The sequence below is a fragment of the Oreochromis aureus genome, linkage group 20, assembly GCF_013358895.1.
Source record: "Oreochromis aureus strain Israel breed Guangdong linkage group 20, ZZ_aureus, whole genome shotgun sequence".
Taxonomy (NCBI): domain Eukaryota; kingdom Metazoa; phylum Chordata; class Actinopteri; order Cichliformes; family Cichlidae; genus Oreochromis; species Oreochromis aureus.
The window spans coordinates 2,658,404-2,683,394 of NC_052961.1; the positions used below are offsets into that span (position 1 = coordinate 2,658,404).

A 24,991-nucleotide genomic window follows, 5' to 3' on the forward strand; every position below is an offset into this window, starting at 1 on the left:
ATTTTATTTCATTATTTTATTTTTTTACTGGGAAACTTTATTTGTAGTTTTTAATTTGATTAAATTAGTAAATAATTTTTTCTTCTTCTTATTCTTAACTTTTAGCTTTATTTTTCTACTGAGAAACTTCTGAATTTATTTCCTGAGCGTTAAACTGGTGAGTAAGGATGCTTTGCTGTAAGTATAACACAGGGGGTTAAAAAATATTTACTAGAAATTGGCTTTTATTTGTATTTATGTGCTCTTTTTAGTACACCTGTACACCTGATTCAGTCCCTCGTAGAACCACATTTAGCAACAATAATTCTAAGTAATGGTTTTCTGTATGACTTTTTCAGTCTCGCACGTCGTTGTGGAGGAATCGTTGCTTCATTGAGACGGACAATCGTTCATGGACTCTGACTGGATCCCTGCAGCACCGATTCTTTCCTTTGTCATCTTTCTCATCTGTTTGCTGCTGTGCTTGAGATCATTGTCATGTTGCGTGACTTAATTTGATCTGAGCTTTAGCTGTGGGACAGATGGCCTCACATTTGACTCCAGAGTACTTTGGTATACAAGAGTTCATGCTCAATAACTGCAAGGTGCCCAAATCATCAACCGTGCATACAGTTGGTGTGAGGTGTTTGTACTGATGTGTTGTGTTTGGTTTACTCCACTCCTTGTTCTGTGCATTATATACAAACATCTGCATTTTGCTCTCATCTGTCTGAAGGACATTGTTCCAGAAGTCTTGTGGTTTGTTAAGATGCAGTAAATCTAAGTTGTGCTGCATGTTCTTTTTAGAGAGACAAGACTTTCTTCTGCAAATCTGCTAAATAAGCTGTACTTGTTTAGTCTTTTAATATTCAGTCTTTCAGTGGTCCTGTCCTGACCTTAAACATTTAAATGCGGCCTGTAGTTTCTGGATTGGAGCTGCTGGGATCTTTTATTTCTCTGAGCATTGTATGGTCTGACCTTGAGGGGAATTTGGTAGATTGTGGCACTGTGTTCACACACTGAATGCTCTTGAACAGCAACCTACCAAAACTTGTTTAATTCATAGAGGTGCTCCCAAATCCTGATAATCGGTTAATCAAACCAACTGACCTGCTTAACTTTTATGGAAGCATTAAGGGACTACTACATTTTTTACACACCTCTTGAGGAGTAAACAATGACACAGTGTAATATATCATGTGTTGTTCATTTAAGGTTGGATTTACCTCATTTCAAGTCCTGAAATAGACACAATGCTTTTATTATGTCCTGATATATTAAATGTTATTACTCAAAGAGTGTACTTTCTGTTTCATTGGAGAGACATTGGTTTGTTCTTCCTCTTACTGTAAATGTGTTAAAAAAAAAGAATTAAATATTTAATAAACCTTACAGGTGTGTGTAAACACCTGTAATGACTTTATGTTATATTACTATATATTTATGCCACACTATATTAACAAAAGTATTCGCTTGTCTGCCTTCACATACATATGAACTTGAGTGACATCCCAATTTTAATCCATAGGGTCAAATATAATGTCGGACCACCTTTTGCAGCTATAAGAGCTTCAACTCTTCTAAGGTTTTCCGCAGGTTTATTAGAATTTTTGAACATTCTTCCACAAGTGCAGTTGTGAGGTCAGACATTGATGTTGGACGAGAAGGCCTGCCTCGCAGTCGCCACTCTAATTCATCCCAAAAGTGTTCTGTCGGCCTGAGTACAGGACGAGGACTCTGTGCAGGCCAGTCTGGTTGTTCCACACCAAACTCGCTCTTCCATCTCTTTGTGGACCTTGCTTTGTGCACAGTCGTGTTGGAACTTGAAATAATAATCAGTCTGAGACAAAACACAGATAGGATTACATTTTCTCTCTCTACCAACTTCTAGTTGGTAGTTTCTGCATTAATGTAGGAGTAATGGAGAGTTAACCAGTGAGGAAGCCAGATTGGATGTTCGGTTTTCTGGCAAGAAGAGAAACAAAATCCTGGCATTTAGTTTCAAACTGAAAAAACAAAAGAATGGTTTCTTTCTGTGCCTGTTGTAAAAACAGATGAAATGAAACCAAATTTAAGTCCAAATTATTTCAGCAGCAGCTGAAAATCTTCCAGCACAATGAGGTGAAGCTCGAATGTTGGTCACCATGCAGAAACAAATGGACCAAAGATCTTAGTTTGTTTGTAGATAAATGCACTTCCTCTGAGCAGCTTTATCCACCAGGACTGTGTTTTTGCATTTATATTCTGATCAGCTGATCTCTGTCTTAGTCTGTTGTCCAGGGTTTTTTGGAAATTGTGTGGAGATTACAGGCCTGTTTATCAGACTAATGATGCAATCCTTACTGTCCCAGCTCATCTATAAAATCCTGGAAATGCCATTTTTATGTTGCTGCTCAGTGGACTGTAGTGTGTAACACAGTCTGTGCCAACAGGAAATGTCCTGGTGGTCTGCGGACGCACAGTGAGACCATCTGGCTGACTGGACCTGAACACAACACTTTCTGTGTCACTGCACACACACTGACACATCTATCAAAGGACAGTCGTGTCCTGAATATTTTCACCATTTTTTTCTCTCATTGTTAATATGAAGACGAGTTACGTGAAGATCATGGGATGGAAATCTTTGAGAACCATAAGATATTATCCCATCCCTTACTGATGAAATCCTGGTCAAATCTACTAAACTAACTGCTGAAGATGATTTAAGAGAAAAATGCTTTTTCAGGCCATTTATATCCCTTCTTCACTTGTGGGTATCAATAACACTGGTTTGCTCTTTAGCTCAGAGCATGATGGCACCGCATACTTCAGCAGTGAAGAGAGTGGCTCAAGAGTTGGGAGTTCGTTTTGTAATAGGAAGGTTGCCGGTTCGAGCCCCGGCTCGGACAGTCTCAGTCGTTGTGTCCTTGGGCAAGACACTTCACCCGTTGCCTACTGATGGTGGTCAGAGGGCCCGATGGCGCCAGTGTCCGGCAGCCTCTGTCAGTGCGCCCCAGGGAGGCTGTGGCTACAATGTAGCTGCCATCACCAGTGTGTGGATGACTGGATGTGTAAAGCGCTTTGGGGTCCTTAGGGACTAGTAAAGCGCTATACAAATACAGGCTATTTACCATTTATATTTGAAGACTGGATTTTAGATTATATTTGAAGCATAATCTCAGCTCTTCAATAAGTATCAATCTTTTCTAATCTGTTCAGTTCCAGTTAAAATAAAAAAAGCTCTCCAAGCTGTTCTGTTTGTTTTAATCTGTATAATTCCTTCGCCCAGCATGACTCTACAATGCTGGGATACATCTGGCCTGAAAAGTCGTCTCAGTAATGCAAATTATATCTTTAAATAGCCGAAAAGCATCCAGACGTGTTCATTTGTTCAACTAAAATGTTGACTATAGTAAATAAATTTAAAAAAAGAACTCAAACCACAAAAGGAGTAATGAACCCATGGGCACGTATTCAATCTGTAAATCTGTCTTTAAATCCAGACACCTGAATGTGACTCAACCACACCGACTGGGATTTTATAACTTTATTCAAAGCTACAACTCCTCAGAAAAACGCATTTCCTCGTGCTTTAATATAAAAATGAAAACTTGGGACTGTATATGAAAGAAAGACGTAAACGCCTTTAACCTGCTTTCTGATGACCAGCAGAGGGCGGCGACTCTGGCTATGAAAAGCTGTCTGATTGGATGAAACGTCTATGAGACTCTTCCTGATATCGCCAACCTCAGGAAGCGCTGTTCTGGTGACTTTATGTTATGTGTCCATCTTTTATATACAGTTCATGTGGTCTGTTGAGTCAGATGCCCCTGCGGGCTGCGACACGTGACACAGACCATCTTTAGCCGGCGTGGTAATAAAACTTAAAACAAATAACTGAAGAGAAGCAACAGGTTGGATTAAAGACACATCAGCGTTAACCAGGTAAGTTTTTTTAGAGTGTAACGAGACGCTGAAGGACAAACTGAGAACAACATGAAATGAACAACTGTTCTTTCTATCAAAATAAAATCTACAGCTATATACAGTTAGCTTCTTGTACAAGAGTATAAAACTTCATTCAGACATATGTACATTTTAAAGCTGCTGGGGTTTCTTAATCTAACAGCAAGCTGTTTGTTTGAACGGCAAAAAGCACCAGCAGTTTTCTCCATCTGAATATAATTCTGTGCAGGACAGTCTGGTTCAGAACTCACACATATAAAACTTATTATGAGCCAGCTGTAAAAAGCCGGGGACATATTCTGCTTTTCCTTATTTCCGGTTCCAGCGGTGGACGTTCATATTTAACATGAAGAACGATTCGCTGTGAGCCAAAGCTCACACATCAGGCAGCTCTTTTTCTATCCCTGGATCTGTATGATATCACAGAAAAAGGATATTACTAATATGGTCATCTCAGGCACATAAGCCCCACCCACCCGCTGTCCAAATCTTCTATTTAAGAGGAGCAACCAATCAGGAAAGAGTAGCATGAAAGGCAGATGAGCTAAAACTGTGAGTTAAGCAAAGCTACCACTGTAGAGTCGAGAATAAAAAAATATATCATGCTGTTCACAACCCAAGATATTGTGTATTTGAACCAAACAAATAAATGCAGAAAAGCAGATAAATGAGGACAGGAGGAGGGAAGAAAACTGTGCCCTCAATGAGGCTTTTAACAGAAAAAGACCCACAGGACGTCAAAGCTGACACTCATAATGACAGTCTTTCACCACAACTTCATTTGGCTGGCCTCTCACAGCTTGAGCAAGCAGTAAATTATACCAAATTATGAAATTCAGGTGTGAAGAATGAATTCCTCTGCAAAGTTATTCCCAGAATTTCCCCAAATAACGGATTTTCTAACAGAACCGAATGAGATCAGCTCTGCAGTTAGCTGTTTACATCCATTTAAACATGCGCGTCTTTAAACCCTGTTTTTCCACTGAAGACGCTGAAAATCTGGAAGCATTTTGTTTGTTGGACTCTTGCAGTGCAAACAGCTCTCAGCAGAGGTGAACGGGAAGAGGTGAGAAACGACAGATTATTACAAAGAGCTACTGTTTCTGTGGTCTTTGTAAGTGGTTCGCACCATTTGGTGTCGAGTTTTTGTGCTTTTAAAAGATATATAGTTTAATTCTGAATGAGTCAAAAATCCAGGAGCAGAATTTTTAGCTGTCTGAAAGGATTAAACTGACTGCATCAACTTCAAATTAGCAACTGAAACAGCTCGTGAAAGGAAAACCTCAGTATCTGTTAACCTGGGGCTGATTTATCCACCTTCCTTCTGCCTGTCTGCTGGTGGCAGCGGGCTAAGCAGGTATTCCAGGCACGGACTGCCTCTGCAACATTTTCATGACCGGGCTCCTTTAGACGTGGAGGTGCAGCGACTACTCTGAGCTCCCTCGGGGACGCCACAGCCCCTCGTCCACTCTACAGCTGAGCCCACACATTGCATGTATCTGTGACATCATTCCTTCAGTCAAAGACCAGAGCACAGGAACAAACTATGGCCCATGGGCCAGATCAAGGCCATCGCTCACCACTTTGAGTCCCCAGTAGGTTTTGCCTGGTTGTTGCTGCAGTCTGCACAGTGAGGACCCCTGCATGTTTGTTGACTGGTTCAGAGCTCTACGTACATGAAAACTGAACCATATTCAAGATTTGTATAACACCAGCCTCAACGTGCCTCACTGTGAACAGTGTGGCACGTTGAGGCTGGTGTTCACACAGTGGTCTGGTACAAAGCCTGCTGCTCCATTCTGGGTTTAAATTATTACAGAGGACAAAAAAAGTTTAGAATCAGTCCAATGTTGAGCAAAAACGCTGAAAGCTGAAACTGCTGCACAGTCGCACAGATGCTCACGAGTCGTCATAGTCAGTCGTGGCTTTACACAAATGTGTAAACGTCTCTTCATGCTGCAAGTGACAAATAAACTAAAGGTGTTTGGCCTCACACTGGGCATAATGATTATTAATCAATGATTAAGTGACCTCTGGTGCTGCCCCACCCCAGCGGTGATGACATCAGTCATCAGCAACCACACAGAGGGCGGATACAACAATGAAGCAGTGACTTTCGAAATAAGAGTAAGGGATATGTCCTGCAGTAAATTAGTCAGATTAAATATGTGTGGGCAGGAAAACAAGCTGCTTTTTGAAGGGTATCCTTCCTGAGAAACACTGAAGCTGTTTTGTTGTTGCAGGCGTTGTTGCTCCACATCGCACTGATTCCTAACATTAAACAAAAAGGAACCAATGATTTAAAAATAATACAGCTTGCCTTTAAGTCAGCTTGTAGAGTTCTTTCTCTCTTCATTGGTAAATGAAATGATGAAACCAAAAAAAAAAAAAAAAGAGAGAGAGAGAGGAGCTCTGAGCGCTGCTGTGACTGACTAGCACTAGCACTAGCTCAGTTAGCGGTCAACAAGCCTTAAGAACCTCCTGGTCTCACCAGACTGTCAAACCCTCCAAGAGTCTTTAAAACAAACAATTATTAGTACTGGGAATATTAGTGCAATTAGAAAATATACAATATCCAAATCCTTCGTGTGCGTTGTTACACTTCAATGCTGGCTGACAGAAAAACAACGAGCTGATGGCAGACGACGTGTCCATTCAGCCTCCAAAGAGACAAACATCATCCTGTCTCAATGAGACGGATGACACCTGATCAGTGACCTCACTCGTCCTCGCCTGGTGCTCACACGCACTCTGAAGTCCTGCTGGAGGCGTCTCAGGAACGTAAATCAGCAGTCGCTTTGTATAAAAAAAAAAAACCTAACAAAAGAAACCACCATCTCGTCATGTTGCAAAGCACCTTTTCTCCACCACAGGGGGGCGCTGTCCTGTAACTGCAGGGAAACAAACCACAGCCAACTCAGAGTTTCACGCTCTTTGTCTCAGCAGAGTTCAGAGGGAGAGCGGTCAGCGGCAGACCGACAGGCGCCTCACGATGCAAAGGTCACACAGCAGCCGCTTGATTCGCTGTTTGAGCTGCGGGAGGCGGGACAGAGGGTCAGGAGGCTCGAGCTCGCCGGAGTGGTCCAACCAGGACTCTAGAACTGAAAAGAGTGAAGAAGAGCGAGTTTTACCACCAGCAGCATGTGGACACAAACTAACACCGAGGTGTAACTTAGCAGCACAGCCCGACTCTGACGCTTCATCACGTCCAACCCAGCGTTGCTGTATCACGCTCAGGTATACACGCTGCTCTGTCAGTCACACAAGATACATGATGTACAACAGTGAAGCGAGACCTCTCTAATCCCAAGTTAAATTAAAATGAAAGCCAAACATGCAATGAAGACACAAAATAAAGATGGAATATATACACGTGTGCATCAGCTTCACATGACCCCTCCAAGTGAAGCGACGCAAAAACCCCCTGAACTTTCTCGCCTCTTCCTTCCTCCCACGCCTCAGTAATTATTCTCCTCCAGCTAGAATGGCTCTAACTCGTGGTGGATAATTACTTACTTGCTTGTTTCCCTAATTATTTCTCTGCTTTTGTAATCAGACGAAGCCACCATGACTATTTTAATAACACTGAATGATGATTAATGTAGAGTGTTGTGTGCACCTCTGTATTTTACATGAAAAGTGTGCGTTACCGTCCAGCTCTCTCTCAATCACGTCCATCCTGGCGCTGATCTGCTGGTGCAGGGACTCGATGTGCTCCAGCAGGTTCAGCTGACACTCGGCCACCGACGCGGCGCGAGGCTCCGGTGTGCGTGTCCGAGTCTGTGCTTGCTCGCCGCCGTCTGCGTGATTCTCCGTTTTTATGTTGTGCACATCTGTGAGTGCGGTGCTGTCTCCGTCTGCGGCGGTATCAGCTGCGTTCCTGTTGACATCTTCAGGTTTTATTTCCTACACAGAGAGAATCACAGATGTTTTTAACAAACAGCAGTCAGAGACACACGAGGACTTTTTCAGTGAATATGACAAACTGCATGCAGGGTCCTTGTTTCTGTTCCATCACAGTGTTAAACCAGTTTGATTCTTAAAGCTAAAATACAAGCCATGAAACTGAAGCTCAGAGTTGGTAATAATAATAATGATGCTGAACAACTTGATTTTTGGCTTTAGATCCTGAGTCCTGGAGTTTTCTGCTGTATTTAAAAAATTCAAAGAGATCAGCTGATTCTGAAGGGTCAGGTGGACATTTTTCAGTTTTTATTGATTTTACATGCAATAACTGAACTTATTACATTTCCAGTTTGTATTTCAGTAACTTCAAGATTTAATATGAAATTCAGGTTTTACAAGTCATGGCTCAATGTATAACCACCAAAAACATACCCATAATGATTCTGTAATAAATAAATAAATAATTATTTTCCTTTTTTACAGCTGATTTCCTTAAGATTTAAATAAAAATTCAAAGAAAGTTCACGGTCTCAAAAGACACCAGTGGCAACAGACTCATGAGCCAATCACAGGAGGAGCGTACAATCCTTCCACGGATTCACCTGTCGAAACCTTTTACTTCCAAACGCACGAATGCTGTGACCCTCTCTGGAATGGAAGAATCTCCCTTACATCTCACATCATGTCTTCTGGTCCACTTAAATGGATTCACTGTTATCTGCTCGTTTCACTTGCTGATTCTACATCAATCGTTTATTTTTAGCTCCATTTCGCTGCTACTAATGATGTATTCTTTCTATTCTACAAGAATTCTCCAACAGTTAAGAGAAATAAAACAATTCAGGATCAGAAACTGGTCTGAAAAATGACAAAAAGTCCCCGGCCATGAAATAAAACAGATGACAGGCTTTTCATAATCTACCCGAAAAGCCTTACATTCTTTAAATCTCTGGCTGTGTGATTGTGCAGAAGAAGCCTGTTACAGCTTTTCTGTTGGTGTATCTTCACAGAGTATCCTCTGCAGCTCTCGCTCCTCTCCCCTCACACTCAGTAAAAGGTAAAAATAGTTCCACATTCACCAGAATGAGCTTCTAACTGGTCTTCACTGGTCTCATAGCAACAGCAGGAGCTTAGCGCTGCGAGCGTGAGGCGCTGCTTCAGCTAAAGGTCTCTGTGAGCCAGGCTTTGTTGTTGTTTTTACTACACCTAAACCTCCCAACGGCTAAAGATTCACACGTCTCGTATTCACAGCAGAAAAGAGCTTTCACGTCCAAACGGCACTCAGCTCAAGTTTCATATTTAAGGAGACAGAAAAAGAGACTCATCGTCTTTGCTCAAAACAATCAGCTCTGATTTTGTGATGTTCAGACTTAATGAAGGAGTGAAATCGGAGTTTAGATTTTATTGCTCATGTACGACTCATTCGGTCGTTTGTTCCCCCCCCATCAGTGTGAACAGCACAAATAAATGAAAATACAGATGCTTTGTGTCCTGTAACCTCGGGCAGTGGAGAGAGCTGGTGAGCTTTCTGAGTTGGAAACGTGTGAACAGTTAAAAGGCTGCACAAGTGTCTGCAGACTCTCTACCTTCTCCTCGCCGCTGTGCTCTTGCTTCACCATCACCGTCGGCCTCTCTTTCTCCTGCTCCTCTCCTTTTTCCCATGATGCTCCGGGCTTCTGGTAGCAGTGCTCACTGCTGACGTAGCAGACGGGCGGCTCTCCTCTCGGGCTGGACATTAGTCTGTGCCTCTCTTCCTGCTTCCACGGTAACCTCCACAGCTGCTGGTCTGGGTGGGACGGCGAGCTGCGGGGACACAGGGCCACAGTCAGACCGAGCTAACATCTCTGAGGGCTCGAACAGACGAGCCGAGCCGCCGGAGCGACCGCACTCACCGCAGCAGGCTGATTTTGAGTTGCAGGGCGCTGAGGACCTGGCTGATGCCGTACGTGTGCGCCAGCAGGCGGCTGGTGTGTGAGATCTTGGAGGCGTTGACCTCAGAGTAGTTCTCCTTCACGCATGACAGGCCAAACATGTGACCGGATTTCAACAAGTCGGGCTCAGACCGGAAACGTTGAGCACGGCGCCAACCTGGACCAATGAGGATTACAGATGAAAACAAGATGAGAGGAGAAGCACAAGCACCACACAGGAACCGACAGGAGAGCCAGCAGGTTTCTGAAAACGGCTTCAGCCTGAGCTGTGGAGCTCGTATCGTCGAAGCCTCACACACTCACTGAGATACAAAGTCACATAAGTCACACACACACACACACACACACACACACACACACACATCTAATCAAAGCCTCCTCGTGCTGCTGTTCTTCACCAACCTGACCAAACAATCAGCACAAATGCAGTTTCACTCATTCATTTGTCTCTGATCTAAGACACACAAGTGCATCCATATACTTCTGGACACTAATGGATTTCTTCTGTTATTTTAGGCTTCGGTTACACAGGTCAGCAACCCCTGTGGCGTCCTCCAGTCACAGGAGAAATCCCTAATCAGCCGCTGAGTGTTTCCCGCAGGTTCCTCATGCTCGCGTTGGTCCCCTCGCAGTTTGTATGGAAGACACCGACTACGCTGCAACCTCTCGCTATTAACCACTGAGTGGAGGTAAAACTCGACTCAGAGACCGTTCGCCTTTAAATTAAAAGGTGCGCCTTAGTGCTGAAACCAACACGTCTCATCACACTGTGTTTCCATCACACTCTTCATAGTTTCACTATCACTGAGCGAATAGTTAGTGAGCGTCTGCAGACAAGTCACCTCTACAAACTGCAGCAACCTGACAGCAACTAAAGCAGCTGTAAGGTTGTTCTTGGTGCAGCACCGTATAAGTTTGGGACTGGTTTCACCTAAACACAGAAAGCTACCTCCTACGACCACTCGACAAAGGGTGGAGGAACTTTTCCACAGCGGCCTTTGCTGTGGCCTTAGCTGTAACATATCAAATGCAAGCTTTGAGTTTTATATTACACTAACTATCAAATAATCCACCTTTACCTTTACCTAGGAACGATTGTGGCTCAAGAGTTGGCAGTTCGCCTTGTAATCGGAAGGTTGCCGGTTCGAGCCCCGGCTCTGACAGTCTCAGCCGTTGTGTCCTTGGGCAAGACACTTCACCCGTTGCCTACTGGTGGTGGTCAGAGGGCCCGGTGGCGCCAGTGTTCAGCAGCCTCGCCTCTGTCAGTGCGCCCCAGGGTGGCTGTGGCTACAATGTAGCTGCCATCACCAGTGTGTGAATGTGTGTGTGAATGGGTGGATGACTGGATGTGTAAAGCGCTTTGGGGTCCTTAGGGACTAAGTAAAGCGCTGTACAAATACAGGCCATTTACCTGCTTTCTTTCACAGGCTCGGCACAGCAGTAAGTGCTCTCTCTGTCACAGTGTGAATCCTACCTGCGGTCTGTCTGCAGTAGTAGCAGATGTAGTTGTGTGGGACGTTGTCTTCGTATAAACCCATGCAGGTCCCGTGCTGCCAGCACAGACATGACTCGCACTACAGACACACACAGAGGAAACACTGGGATCACTTCACAGCAGCATCACGAAACAATTCTGTGTTTCTGAGCATGTGTTCTGACACAAAGGTCTGCAGTGACAAAAGACGTCCTAATAAAGACAATCTGTGACATTTTCACATCGAACATACCAACCTGATGGATATGAATGATGTAAAATATTTCCCATGATTCATTTCTCTCCTTTCAGTTGTTTGTTTGCTTGTTTGTCAGTTCTGTGGATTCATTTTAAAAGCAGCTACAGACAAATCATTCCTGTGTGTGTCTCACCTGGATCATGAAGTCATTCTCCTCGTCCACCTCGCACACACACCTCACCACCTCACACTCCTCCGTCTCCGTGCCAACAGGCCAGGAGGGCGTGTCCTCTCCGCTCTCTGCTGTCAGCGTTGACCAATCGCTGCCATCGTCGACTGAAACAGCAGAAACTCAGTTTTTGAATTTTTGCATCGTATCAGTGTTTGTCATATTAGTGTGTGTGTGTTTTCCCACCTTGCATGTGTGTGTTCTGATGTTCAGTCGAGAGCTTCAGAGTGATCGGAGGTCTGTCTGAGCTCTCATCGTCGCTGCTGCAGAAACCTGATGAGGAGAAGAGTGAAGCAACAAAATGATTGGACGCTCAGTGCTCACATGAACGCTGTCATCACTTCTGGTGCTCAATAACTCACAGTAATGACAACTAATGAGAAGCAGCTGAACAAGAGGAGTTTTAAATCACTTTTACACAATGAACAGGTCATGAAGGTGCTTTAGCTCCGTCTGCAGCGTTTCCAACAAAAACATAAATAATGTTTTTACTTTCCGGTTACACGCGTGTTTGTGAGCAGCCAAAACGACCTCAACACCAAATCTGAACCAAACACACTGCAGAGTTCATTTCCTGCAGTGTTACTAATGCGCAGGTTCACACTTCTGTCAGATGGGACTCTATATTTAAATTTGAGGATGCAATAAGTGCAATAACAAATAAAATGTGAGTTGAAGATGGAGTTTGTATGTTCTCCCCGTGTTTGGGTGGGTTCTGCTTTCCTCCCACAGTCCAAAGACATGCAGTTAGTGGGGTTAGGTAAATTGGTGATGCTAAACTGGTCATAGGTTTGAATGTGAGTCTGAATATTTGTCTCTCTGTTAGCCCTGCGACGCACTGGTGACCTGTCCAGGGTGTACCCTGCCTCTCGCCCTATGGAAGCTGGGACAACCTGACCTCGCCCATAACTCTGACTTGGATAAGTGAAAGAAAATGGGTGGACGGGTGGATGGATAGTAAAATATGACACTTCTAGAGCCAATTTCAAACTGATAGTTAGATGAGAACAGACCTCTGATTTTAGGCTCCAAATATCTTACTAACCTGTTAATCTCAGTTTAAGAAAGTCAACAGACACAATGAGTCTCACCCGTCTGACTTTTCTTCTTCTTCTTTTTCTTCTTCTTCAGTTTGATTCGCAGGAAGTTCTTCCTCTCCTTTTTATCCAGTCCTCCTGTTTTCTCCTTCCCCCCGTCGTTCTTGGCTTCTACTAACAGGCACACATGAGAGAAATGACACCAACGCTGCTGGTTGGACTGGTTTTCTGCTCCTATGTCCTGATGTTGTGCTCTGCTCTGTACCTGTTCCCACGATGCTATGCTCTCTGCTGGTCGAGTTCTCACTCCTCCTGTCTGACACCAAGTCGCCGCCCTCTGAAAAAGATCGCTTCCTCCTAAAAAAAAAATAAAAAAAAAAATAAAACAGCTCCAGTCAGTGTTAAACTCACCGCCCTCTGCTCAGCGTATCTAATCCGTGGGACACAAACTGACCTCACAGCCTCCTCGGCGCTGCTTTGCTCCTCCAGCTGCTGGTCCGAGTGGTAGTACTTGATGTGGTAGTGCAGCAGGCTCGCCTTCCTGAATGACTTAGTGCACCCAGGAGCAGGGCACTTGAAGGGGTTGTGGTCCAGCTCAATGGAGAGGATGGGTGGAGGCTGGTTCTTTATCACCCTGTACACTGAGAGGAGAGGACACGCCGAGTGTTTCTAACTGCTGTGGGACTGGATTAGGAAACCTCAGCACTTTCATGCTTAGAAGGGAGCAGCTGCACACTAATAATATGCCTTTGTATAGTAACCCCGAGCACAAAGAGTGGACAGGAAGCTACGTTAAATGTCTGCTCAGAAGCACAATGTGTCAATTTAAGACGGCATCTAAAATTCCTGTGGAGCTGAAGAAAAATCCCAGTTCCAAAAAAGTATGAATGCTGTGCAATGATTTGGAAATCTTATTAATTTTATTCACAATAAAGCAGAGAAAAAAAGTTAAATATTTCAACTGAGACATTTTACCATTTCATTAAATGTTTCAGACAACAAAACCCTGGAGAAGTGAGTGACAGTAAAAAAGAACCAGCTGGAGGAAGGTGTTGCACCTCATTAGGTTAATTAGCAGCAGGCCGGTATAAAAAGAGAGGCAGGCGTTCTCAGAGTTAAAGATGGGCAGAGATTCACCAGTCTGCAAAGAACTGTGTCTACAAAATTTTTGAACAATTTCACAATAATGTTTCTCAAATTGAAATTGTGAAGACTTTAAATGTCTCATCATCTACAATAAAATAAAATCATTAAAAAATTTGGATTATTTGGAGAAATCTCTGCGTGCGGATCGAGGATGAAATTCAGCATCGATGCTCGTGATCTTCAGGCCTTCGGGCAGCAGGTTAAAGCTCCATCATGCAAACACGTCGCCACATCTAAACACGGTCAGAAACAACGCCGTCTTCTCTGAACCAAAACTCACAGAAAACTGTTCCAATGTCAGACAAATGTTTTAATTATTTTTGGAAAACGTTCTTCCGGAATAAATAGGAGGGAGACCCTGTGGCTCAATATCAGCACTTGCATCTGTGACTTCTACATCTTCTTCATATATCAGCACAACAATGCGAAATCACATAAAGCATCGATTCCAACAGCACGGCTGAAAACATTTGGAGCACCGTGACACCAAAGAAGAGCCAGGACTACTGAGCAGCTTTAATCCTAAAAATGGGACAAGATTCCTCTTCCAAGAGTCCAGCTGCTGGTCTCCTTGGCTCTCAGATGTTTAAGACACAGAGGAAACATCACCCTGTCCATGTTCTCTTGAGAGGCGTCACTTCCATCAAATTTTCGCAATTAAAACATTTGATATCCTTTCCACAGTCAATCTGTTCCCGCCCCATTCCAAGTGTGGATTGAGCAGCCTACAGTCTTTATCTGTCCTACTTGTTTTCATTACACAAAAAAACAACAACTTTTAAACTCTAAACTTTTGTCCCCAAAGTTTGATTCTGTTCATCTGGATGTAGCGTTTTCAGAGTGAGAAACGTTTCGTCAACCACTTTTGATCAGCGGTTGTTGATCAATGGTCGCGAGAATTTGCATAATTATGATGAAGGAACAGACCTCCCAGCCCATTGTTCCTTCAGTGGGCTGGTTTCAGTCATTATGCAATGGACTGTTTCTAAGATTGGGGAAACCTGCAGTCAGCTGAGACTGAAGACGTCACCTGGATGAGTGACAAAACGTTTCTCCCACTGAAAATGTCCAGATGAGCAGAATCAAACTTGGGGATTTACTTACCTGGATGACTGAGCGTGCATCAAGACGTTCTAAAGTTTTGTGTTTATGTGGAGGACTGACAGACTTACATGGTTCTCTGCTGAACTTGTGTGTGGTGGGAAGGTGAGCCTGACGCTCCAGCAGGACATCTGAAACAAAGATTAAATAAAACAAACTGTAAAGAATTGGATTTCCTCACATTAACCATGGTTGTATCTTCGGGTTGACTTGAAGGTTCTTACTGGTCAAAATTAAGATTTTACTTTATTATATGCTCACATACACTAACATTATTATTCAAAGTACACTTGTATAATATTCTACAGTATATTAGTCGTGTTCAATGTGTGACACAAAATAATTAATATTTAAATCAAAATTAACATTTTATCTTCACTTTGGAGTAGAGGAGGTCTTCAAGCTGGACAGAAATAGTGATTTGACTGGTATGAAAAACATGTCACAAAAGAGTTTTGTCCATCTCAGCCAGGTCTAATAAGAACTACGTCCAGTACAGAGTTTGATCTCCTCTGTTTAAATATGGAGTTCCTCTGCTGTCCTCCTGAGTGAGCCAGTCCCCACAGACATCGTCTTAAAGCTTTACAGCAGAAATACTTTCAGCTAAGAGAACCATGTAAAATGTGCATCTGTTCTGTGGAGACTTCACTCTCAGAGTTCTCATGTTTGGACCAATACACGCATGTCTAAAGTTCTCCTCTGTCGACTTCAGGCACCATCAGCGAGTCTGCTGCTGTAGCATTTGTGCAGAGGTGCAGAGCCTCTGGTGTCGTCTGTTGATATCCTGGATGAGACTTGCAGCCCCCCGCCCCAGTTGTGGTTTTACTAATGCAGACATATTTAGAAAAGCTTATAAAAGCCTAAGTTTTTGTTAGATTGTAGCTGAAGGTTTTCAGGTTTTATTTCGGCAAACAGGACCTCACTTTTTCGTGCATACTCAAACCGGACTACAAGCCGAAGCCAGAAACCCTTTATGTATTCTCCATATTCCTGTGCAGATATCTGTTTACAGAGATAAGTGTACCTCTGTCTATGTGGGCAGGGTTAAGTCCTGCTGCTGCTGGGGTGGTGGAGTCAGCTGTGATCGGCTGATTCTGAGTTCCACTGCTTCTGCCTGGAAGAGAGACAGACCATTGTTAACCATTTTAATTTGCTCACGCTGACGACCTGCAGAGCCTCTAAACATCTGGACAGATGTACTGTGTGCTAACAATCAGCCGGTGCTCGGGGTCAGAGGTCATCTTACTTACTGTCGTCTGTTTTCTTCTTCGCTGGTGGATTTGAGGAAGAAGGTTCTGCCTTCCTCTTCCTGTCCTCCTCCCTCTCCTCAGCTGCATCGGTCTCTTCTGTTGTCACCTTCTCATCTGCCTCCTCTTCCTCCTTTTTCTCCTCCTCCTCTTCTTCCTGTCCTTCTCCTCCTTCCTCCTCCTCACTCTCACCCTCCTCCCATCCCTCGCTTCCCACAGCACTTTTCTCAGATCTGCATTTCTAAGAACGACAAACAAACAAAAACAAATCACACATCACACATTTAGGATCAAAGACGTTGTGATTGGGTGAAACACTGAGTAGACGAGGACCAATTAGAGAGAAGCATTTCTTACTTCCTGGAAAGGTTTGACCTTGGTGGGCTTCACAGTCCGAACCACGCCATCATAGAATCGCACTGTGTAGGAGTCTGACACAGGAAAACACAAACACCAGGTTTAGTTCAATGATGTTTCAAAAACAGCTGATTCGCTTCAGTAACAACAGGAACACAGCACAAACAACCCAAACACGGACTGCAGGAGTCAAACAGCATGGAGGGAGGACATAAAAGACACCCATCCATTCACTGAGCACTTTTCTGGAGCTTTTCTGGGTCACAGAGCCGACCGAACCACTTCAACTGGCACCTTTTAATGCAAAGGAGCACGGCTGTACTCTGAGCTCTGAAGACAGAGTCCAGCTTTTGCCACTTGAATGCACAATCTTATTTTCCGGTAACTACCCACAGCTCGGGGTCACAGATGAGAGAGGGAATGTAGATCAACCAGTAAATTGACAGCTTCGCCTTCAAACTCAGCTCCCTCTTCACAACAGACCGGTCCAGCTGCACCAGCCCTTCTGTCAATCTCCTGCTCAATCTCCACCTAAGTACCTCAAACAAAACCCAGAAATACTTCACCTCTCCCACCTGAGGTAGCAACTCGACTCCAAACCAGAGTTTTTAGTATGAATTAATCAGGATTTATTTGACTTTTCGTCAATGAAATGTTTTAAAAAGTCCAATGTATCAGCGTCAACTGTAAAAATAATGTAAGCAGCATTATATCATTAATATCATTGAATCAGGAAAACCACTCAGGATTAGCTGACTTATATTGTAGAGTAACTTAGTGTAATTAATGAACCCAAGCACAATCGGACCTTCATACTAGTCAAGTTACTGGAACTAGAAGCACAGAGAGGTGGGCTGAAATGTTGGGCCTCTCACCTCATTTTGTCACAGTATTATTAAGACCTCACTTTTTAAGTACAGGAGCGAGCTAAATCTGAATACGTTACGATATATACTATGAAAGCAAACATATGCATGGATCCATCGAATAGCCAAAAGTTAGTGAGGGGTGCAGATGGTAGGTGCTTAGTGATTTATCATAAAACCTTGTGATAAACAGTTGCACTGACCTTTTTTCCAACAATCAATAAATTAACCAGCAGTAGAATACAGCAGAAAAACAGCAGAGGTAAAAGGTCAAAGCTGAGCCTCACCGTCCTTGTTGACGCGGAGGATTTTGGCCGGGTAGAAACGACAGTCGGTCCAACAGGCCAGAACCTTTGAGCCTGAAACAAACGTCTGAGACGCAGAGAAGAAGTCTGTTAGCTTACACAGCCAACATTCTCCTGGCTTCAACTCCTTGTCATGTTTCTAGTCTTCTTGACCAACATGCTTAAAACACACACTCAGATTCTGCTGCTCTGTCCACAGCAGCTGCTTCACTTTCAGTCTGTATTATGAGCTTAACCTCCTCAAATGTCTTTAAAATGATAGCCTCGTCGTCTGTCCTGACTGATGGTGGGGTAAATGATAACAGAAATATATCGTGGATACGATGAATCGAGTCGTAGTACAGGCCCCTGATATTTTCACATTTACTTCAAATGCAGAGTATCTAGGATTTATAAGCAGGAAGTAAATAAGATATTTTGTTTCATGCATCTTAGAAAAAAAAAAATCTTATTCAGTATCAGCATCCCTGCCATGACACTGATACCGATGTTTTAAAACTATTTAAAAAAGTAACATCTGTGTACGTCTGACGTCTTCTGTACCGGTTGTGATCGCGTTGGATTCAGGCCCTGCCTCCTCAGGCTGACTCGCTCCTTCGGCCGCAGGTACGGCGAGTTCCACTGAAACCACTCGTCATGGCGACGGCTCCACTGCAGGTAGTGGATCAGGACCCGCTCTTTGTCATAGTCAATCTTCTCAATGGTGGCCGTGTACCTAAAAGGAGGACAAACTTTTAGTACACCATTAAATTTGAAATAGGTTCTCCCTAAAATCTCCTTTACAATTTCCATGTTCAAAATTAGCTCTTGTTTAGCTACAAATTAGAGGATATTTACACAACACAGGAAGGTTGGGCCTGAATTCACACATAAGCACAGCTGGTTGCATATATTTAAGGCAATGAGTCTGTGTTACCTCATTTAATACAAGTCTGTTCCTTTTGCTTTTTTGGGGGTGGTTTATTGGTGGATTAAACATCATAAAAAAGTCAATTATTTTATTAAAATCCTGGGAAAAAATCAACAGCAGTATCTGAAAGGTTCCTGTGTGTTGGCTGAACTGCTGTGGGAACTTAAATGAATCATCCACTCAGGGGATTTCCACGGACCAGACTCGTAACAAAGGGACTATTAAGAAGTCGCTAACCCACAGTTTACGTTAAAAGCTTGAATGAGTGGGTACATCATAACGGCAGAAGCTCAGTAAAACAAACCATTAATTTTAGGTATTTTGAGTGTGTTAGTGCACAGGAGAGGTGAAGAAGAGAGTGCAAGGAGGGTGGAGACAAGTGTTGGGGTGATTTGTGACAGAGTGTGTGTGGGAGGTGGTGGTGGGGAGGTGTCTTCTGACCAGTTCTTGTGGCGGTCTCGAGCTTCTAGCTTGGCTCCGACTTCAAAGGTGATGCCTGATCGGTCTGGAGGTGTCTTCATCTGGTACAAAAACACAGGAAGTGTTGATGTGAGCGTTTTCTGTAACTTTACTGTGGAGAGTTTATTGGACAGTTCGATAGTTTTAAACCATTGACTTTTGATGGAGCACAGCAGTTATCTTCAATGTTGGATATAAATTTTCTATTTTCCTACACAAATGTTTCATTGTTAGTGCAGCAACAAGTGTAAAGGGACAAGGTGAATAAAAACTGAAAGGTGGTCCATTCTAATAACTTAAAAACAGAGTGTAGGCTGAATGAAGCAAGTTCCTAAATAAACTCAAAATCTAGATATGCCAAAGATTTATATTCTTCACATTTTCCCCCATATTGTATTTATTACCTTAAAAAATAAATGTTTTAATTTTCTTTTTCTGCAAATTATTGCTGTAGATTAAAAAAATTAAAGCAAGAACCCAGAAAGGTCAGAGGTCGCGAACGCTACTGTACGTTACGTTGCGTGATGACGGCATACATATGATGACGTTGCGCCCGTCTCTGATAACGGTTGCAGCCCAACTTTTTTATTGTAGTTATTATCATATTTCCGCGAGTGCAGTCTGAATTACGACTGAGCAAAAGTGCGAATGTAAAAATCGAACAGTTTGTAATGAATGAAACAGACATTTTTTGACCTTCCGCTTGATATTTCTTAGATTTCTTAGTAGAAGAAGATAATTGGTCTTGAAGACTCCTGAGGACGCCTACTCTAAATTCTTATTGGCTGTCTCGGTCGTCAGTCGCTCTAAATATCCCGCCCCTCTCTAGCTTCACAGATATTTGACAGCGGCTAAGACGCTAATGCTATCAATGTTAGCTCTAAATATTAGCACAGAATGACACCGGACGAAGCGGAAAGTACTTTAAAAGAACACTTCAGTAAAAGACACCAGCGTAAGAGAAGATACAGTCGCATGTTTAAAGCTGTCCTTTGAGCTGGTGCAGTTCAGCGGAGTTGGATCGCCTCTCCATTGACTGTGAATACAGAAGCTAACACGGCTAACAGTTCGCTCCTGCTGAAGCAGCTTAGGCTGAAAAGTCTCACTGACCGCTGCGAGCAGCCGCGGGCCTCCTGTTGGCCAGCGGAATATTTAATAAAATGTCTCTGCACTTTAATTGCAATCATGAGCGTGGAATATGTAAACGAGAAACATAAAAGCTTGTTTACCTCTGACGTTACTTGTTCTCTGCACTCCTCATACTGTGATGACTGTAAAGCGCATGCGCGAAGGGGGCCGAGTTTCTGGCAGGGATGGGACGCTTGAAACAAACGTTTCTTCGCTGTGTCGAGCCTCCGACGTGCAGATGTTTCAGAACACTGCACCGAACACACAGATCACATGACCACGAATAAACGAGGCTTTGGTGCCCCAGTTCCGACAGGTGGTGTACCTGCTGCTTCCGGGCACCGAGAGGCCTCAGGATTCACATTTTTTTTAATGAGCCAGAGTCATTTGTAATTACTGAATTAATGTGTTTGTATTTATGACACGTGCATGTGTAACAGAAAACAAGGCCCTCTCTCATTATTATTTTCGTTGTGGATAATGGAGACCGATATTATCTAATTACTTAAAGAATCCACAGAACGGCGCTCTGTAAACTCATTAAAGTATCTCAGGAAAAGCCTCCTTTCTGCTTTCAAGGAGAAATAAAACAGAAATGTTCACCTCTGACTCCGTCTGTGCTCTAATTTTGTTTTCTTCTTTTAACAGAAAATGTTATTTGCAGGATTGAGTGACGTCATCCTCCCTGTAACCCCCATAAAGAATATATTTATAGTGTAAAAGAAATGTTAGAAAAACACATGAAGACAGGTGACCTACTTCTTAACAAATTTCATGACAGATGCGTTTTTTTCTTTCATCTTTTTACGTCTCACTGACGCTTCTGCTGCGTGTGACTCATAAACAGCATCTCCAAGATGTGGCGATAGTCAAATTGTCCAGCAGGTGTCACTGTGGAGATGTTTTCAGATCGTTTCGAAGCCTGAATTCAATTCCAGCACAAACGCGTGGCGTGTTTCAGTGTTTCACGAAGCCTCGCTTTGCACATCACTGCCATTAACCCGTCCAGCACACAGTGAAGTTTGGAAAAGAAGAGACGTGGCTTCAGTTACAAGTTCTGCCTGTTTATTAAAAGAAATCAATTAATTACAAAAGAAAATAAGATATGTACAATAACACTTAATGGCATTTATAAAGAAAACAGCTAGGCCTGAAGTTGTTTTATTGCATATCATCATAAGTATTACTGTGTAAACAACAGGGCAAAGCAAACAGCAGCAAAAATCTTATCAGGCTATGGCCTTCTGGGACTAAATGCACTTTTCATACACAGAAACATGCACTAGCAATGAACCTGAGTTTAAACCTGCAAGTTAGGACAGTAACTTGGACATAACCTGCAGAGTAGATCAAAACCACAGCTCAGCAGATCATAAGAGACAGCTGATGAATACATGGGAGCACAGTGGAGTGAGCACTGAAGTAAATGGAAGTGACGAGCATGCAAAAATGAGCTGGCCTGGCTTGTTTTCATTAGTCTTGTTGCGCTTTCAATTAAAATGATTAAAAAAAAAATGCAGTTCCGCTAATGCCCACTTGAGGCTCCAGTGAGTCCAAACCATAGACTTAGTCCAACTTTACACCGGAAATAAACACGTTTTACAAGGCTGACAGACAGAGACCAAGACGTTTTTGTCTATCTGCAATTTCCTCCTTTATAACAAACATTCAGGGAGTGATCTATTTTTAAAACTTAACTATTAAGTTGTATTAAGGCTTAAAATGTGCACATTTATGGGTGTAGCTGCTGTGAATTTCCAGGGTCTGTAAAAAAACTGAAATCTTCAAGTACAAAAACAAAACCCTGGTGTGAATCCAGAGAGTCTCATGTGTGGTGTGTGAGTGTGGAGTAGGTCTGGTCCTGGTCCCTGGCGGCTGGATGGAGGCTCTGGTAGGTCGAGTCTTCACGTGTAGAACCTGGAGTACAGTTCTCGTAGTGGACGTCCTAAAACAGAGACAAACTGTCTTCTTCACATAACAAGAACAGACTCTGACTTGGTGAAATCATTTGTGCTGGTAAATATTTCCATGTTGCCTCGTTGAACCTCTCAGACAACAGTGTCTCTGTTTGTTGTTGGAGTCTCCGTCTGGGCGGCCATTTTTGTCACCTACCTGTTTGAATTCACCTTCTTGGATTGTAATTTCTGGAACAGTCTACAAACTGAACCATCACACTGTGACTGCTTTATTTCTTTGTTACGGTAGCAGTCTGTCAGCAGTGAGAGGAAACAAAGAGAAAGAAAGTCACCTCCATGTTTGTGCCCTCTGAGTTTCCTCTGGTCCTCAAACCTGTGGAACAAACAGGATGTTCCTCTGTTAGAAGGACCAATCATTCAAAGTGCACATGAGGCTGGAGGACAACAGTAAAGCAGGGGTAACAGTTATGCTGTGAAACCTTTAAACGTCATCCAGTTGAATAAATAGTGAGTGTTGACTCTTTGTGTAAAAAGCATTAAAAACTGTTCCAGTGTTTCTTTTTTATATACTGTGGGATGTGGATGCTACCTCCTGCTGAAATCTGCTGAATGAATAAACTGGATTTCACTGCAGCTCTTTTTTAAATTGAACATATGTAACTAATGTGAACATTTAAAAATAATTTTTGTGTCTGTGACACATTGTGAATATGCAGGTAACATAACCTCTGTATTCGCTGTCCTTGCACCATGTGATGATGAAGACTATCAGAACCAACAGCCCGATGGTGCAGGTGGTTCTTATCAGCCATTTTTTTGTGGAGAATCTGTCAGGGTCTAAAGTGAGACAATAGAAGGTGAGTCATTAAAAATAATATTAGACTGGCCGGGTCCAGAGGTGCTGAGGGTCCACCCCTATACAAAATATGCAGAAACACACACACACCGATGACGGTGATGGAGGCCTGGGCGGTAACCTTGTCCACATCAGTGATGACCTCACAGGAATATTCAGCGGTGTCGTTTAATTGGACGTCCGTCACTCTGAGCGTACTGTTGTCAAAGATCGTGTACCTACATACAGACACAGAAGCACACGTGTACAACCCAAATCCAGAAATGTTGATTTTGACTTTGATGGCACCAACAGAAATGTTGGGACAGATGCAGTGAAAGGGCGAAAGTGGGAGGAACATGTTGCATCTCATTGGGTTAATTGCCAGCAGGTCGGTAACATGACTTGGTACAAATAAGAGCTTCTTTGAGAGGCAGAGTTTCTCAGAAGTGATTGTGATTATAAAAACGAAGCAGAGCTGTGCCGTTTCACAACAGTGACTGTTGGTGACACCTGAAAGTTCCTGGAAACCAAAAATCAGCAATTTCTCTAATAAGAGTGACTACTGAGGCTAAAAGTAATTGCACAAACTAACAGATTTTGAAGGATTTAGCTGAATACTTGGATGAAAATAATCTGATGTTTGAACCACACTAAATGCTGCTTCCTCTCTGGAGATGCTCTCCTTCACTTTCCTGCAGCTGCCTTCAGTTGCTGCTTGTTTTGTGGCTCACTCTGTCTTCAGTTTTTTTCCTATAGCCACTGAAAAGCTGCTCTGTTGAACAGAGATCAGGTAACTGGCTTTGTCTTACTTTTGGATGTGAAGCTCTGTCCAGTCGGTTTTGTAGCATTTGACAGAATCTGAGCCGAGTATTTACACAGTAATGTGTTCAGAATGTTCTGAAAATGTGATATTGCTGTGGACAGAAACATTGCGAGTGTGTGCTTTTGTTTACTTTTCATCAACACTAGAGTCTGATAGTTTCTGGTCGCCTTTCCTCCAGACCACCTGGTAACCGCTCAGCCGAGGATCTACAACGAAACAACAGTCCAGGAGGACGCTGGTACCTCGGAGGGCGCGAACGTCTTGGGGACCCGTCAGGATCACCGTTCGATCTGAAAGTAACAGAGAAGTTAGGACAGAGTGTTTTTAGCATCTGCTAACAAAGTTGTTCTGTAAAGGCTGCAGTGCTGAGTTGTAATTCAAACTGATTTATTCTTTTTTGTGGCCAACTTTAAAAAAAAAACTAACAAACTCACAAGCACTGTTTTTTTTTTTTTTTCATTAATCCAGGAGAAGGTGGAGGCCAAACAAGTCAGTGCTTGATAAGAATATTTATGGGTGCCAGTTTAGCTCACTGGTTGAGCAGGTGTCCATACGCCTTATTTCTGAAGGCTGTGAGTCTGATGTGTGGTGCTTTGGTGGGTGTCTTCCCTGCTCTTTACTGCTCAACTGTTAAATAAAGGCAAAAGCCCAAATATAAATCTTTAAAACATAATAACAACAGCATAATTCCATCTTTTCATCGTGACCACAGTCAGTGGTCGGGGGAATGGACATTTAAGCTGACGCTATAAACCCACACCATCTTCAGCTGTCACAGGTGTGTCACACACATACACGCACGCACGCACGCACGCACGCACACCTTTTCTGTGTTTTTAATGTTCCAGACAGAAACAAACTGGTGTTTGCTTCTGTGTTTCTGGACATAAAATATAAAACATTCAGGCTGTTCAGCAGCAAAACAATCTGACACAGACAACATGTATGTGACTCACTGAAGACTTGCAGCTCAGCAGTGATGGAGATGTTAGTGTTTTCTCGAGAGCAGGTGTCATTGTGGCTGACACTGGACAGTTTGATTGTCCCGCTGGGCTCCAAAGACACACGAGGGTCTGACAGCAGAGGAACCGTGTCCTGACGCTTCCTGGAGGCAACACAGTGGGTTATTCCACCATCAAACACTAACAGCAGAACACAGACTCAGTTCATAATAGAATAATAGAGACATTGT

The 24,991-nt window shown here is 43.1% G+C and overlaps 1 protein-coding gene and 1 long non-coding RNA gene across 4 annotated transcripts; one reads left to right on the forward strand and one right to left on the reverse strand.

The window, feature by feature from the left end:
* Positions 1–26: 26 nt before the first annotated feature.
* LOC116328405 lies at positions 27–1,398 on the forward strand. Its single transcript, XR_004200080.2, has 2 exons — positions 27–157; positions 339–1,398. It is a non-coding gene; the product is annotated as an uncharacterized LOC116328405 (long non-coding RNA).
* A 2,095-nt stretch (positions 1,399–3,493) lies between these two features.
* Positions 3,494–20,490, reverse strand: LOC116328406 (PHD finger protein 20-like). 3 transcript variants are annotated; one of them, XM_031750188.2, is made up of 18 exons: positions 20,324–20,490; positions 19,077–19,156; positions 18,269–18,440; positions 17,708–17,792; positions 16,555–16,628; positions 16,201–16,438; positions 15,975–16,064; positions 15,022–15,081; positions 13,158–13,344; positions 12,969–13,060; positions 12,758–12,874; positions 11,853–11,939; positions 11,631–11,773; positions 11,239–11,338; positions 9,726–9,921; positions 9,420–9,636; positions 7,578–7,833; positions 3,494–7,028 (listed from the first exon to the last, which is right to left on the reverse strand). In XM_031750188.2, exons 2-18 carry the CDS (start codon positions 19,154–19,156, stop codon positions 6,892–6,894), a joined length of 2,331 nt encoding a protein of 776 aa, XP_031606048.2. In that variant the 5' UTR covers positions 20,324–20,490; the 3' UTR covers positions 3,494–6,891. The 3 variants fall into 3 exon arrangements, with proteins under 3 accessions (XP_031606048.2, XP_031606047.2, XP_039460520.1); XM_031750187.2 differs by having other exon boundaries at positions 12,758–12,877; XM_039604586.1 differs by lacking the exon at positions 20,324–20,490 and adding an exon at positions 20,205–20,266 and having other exon boundaries at positions 12,758–12,877.
* Positions 20,491–24,991: the final 4,501 nt, after the last annotated feature.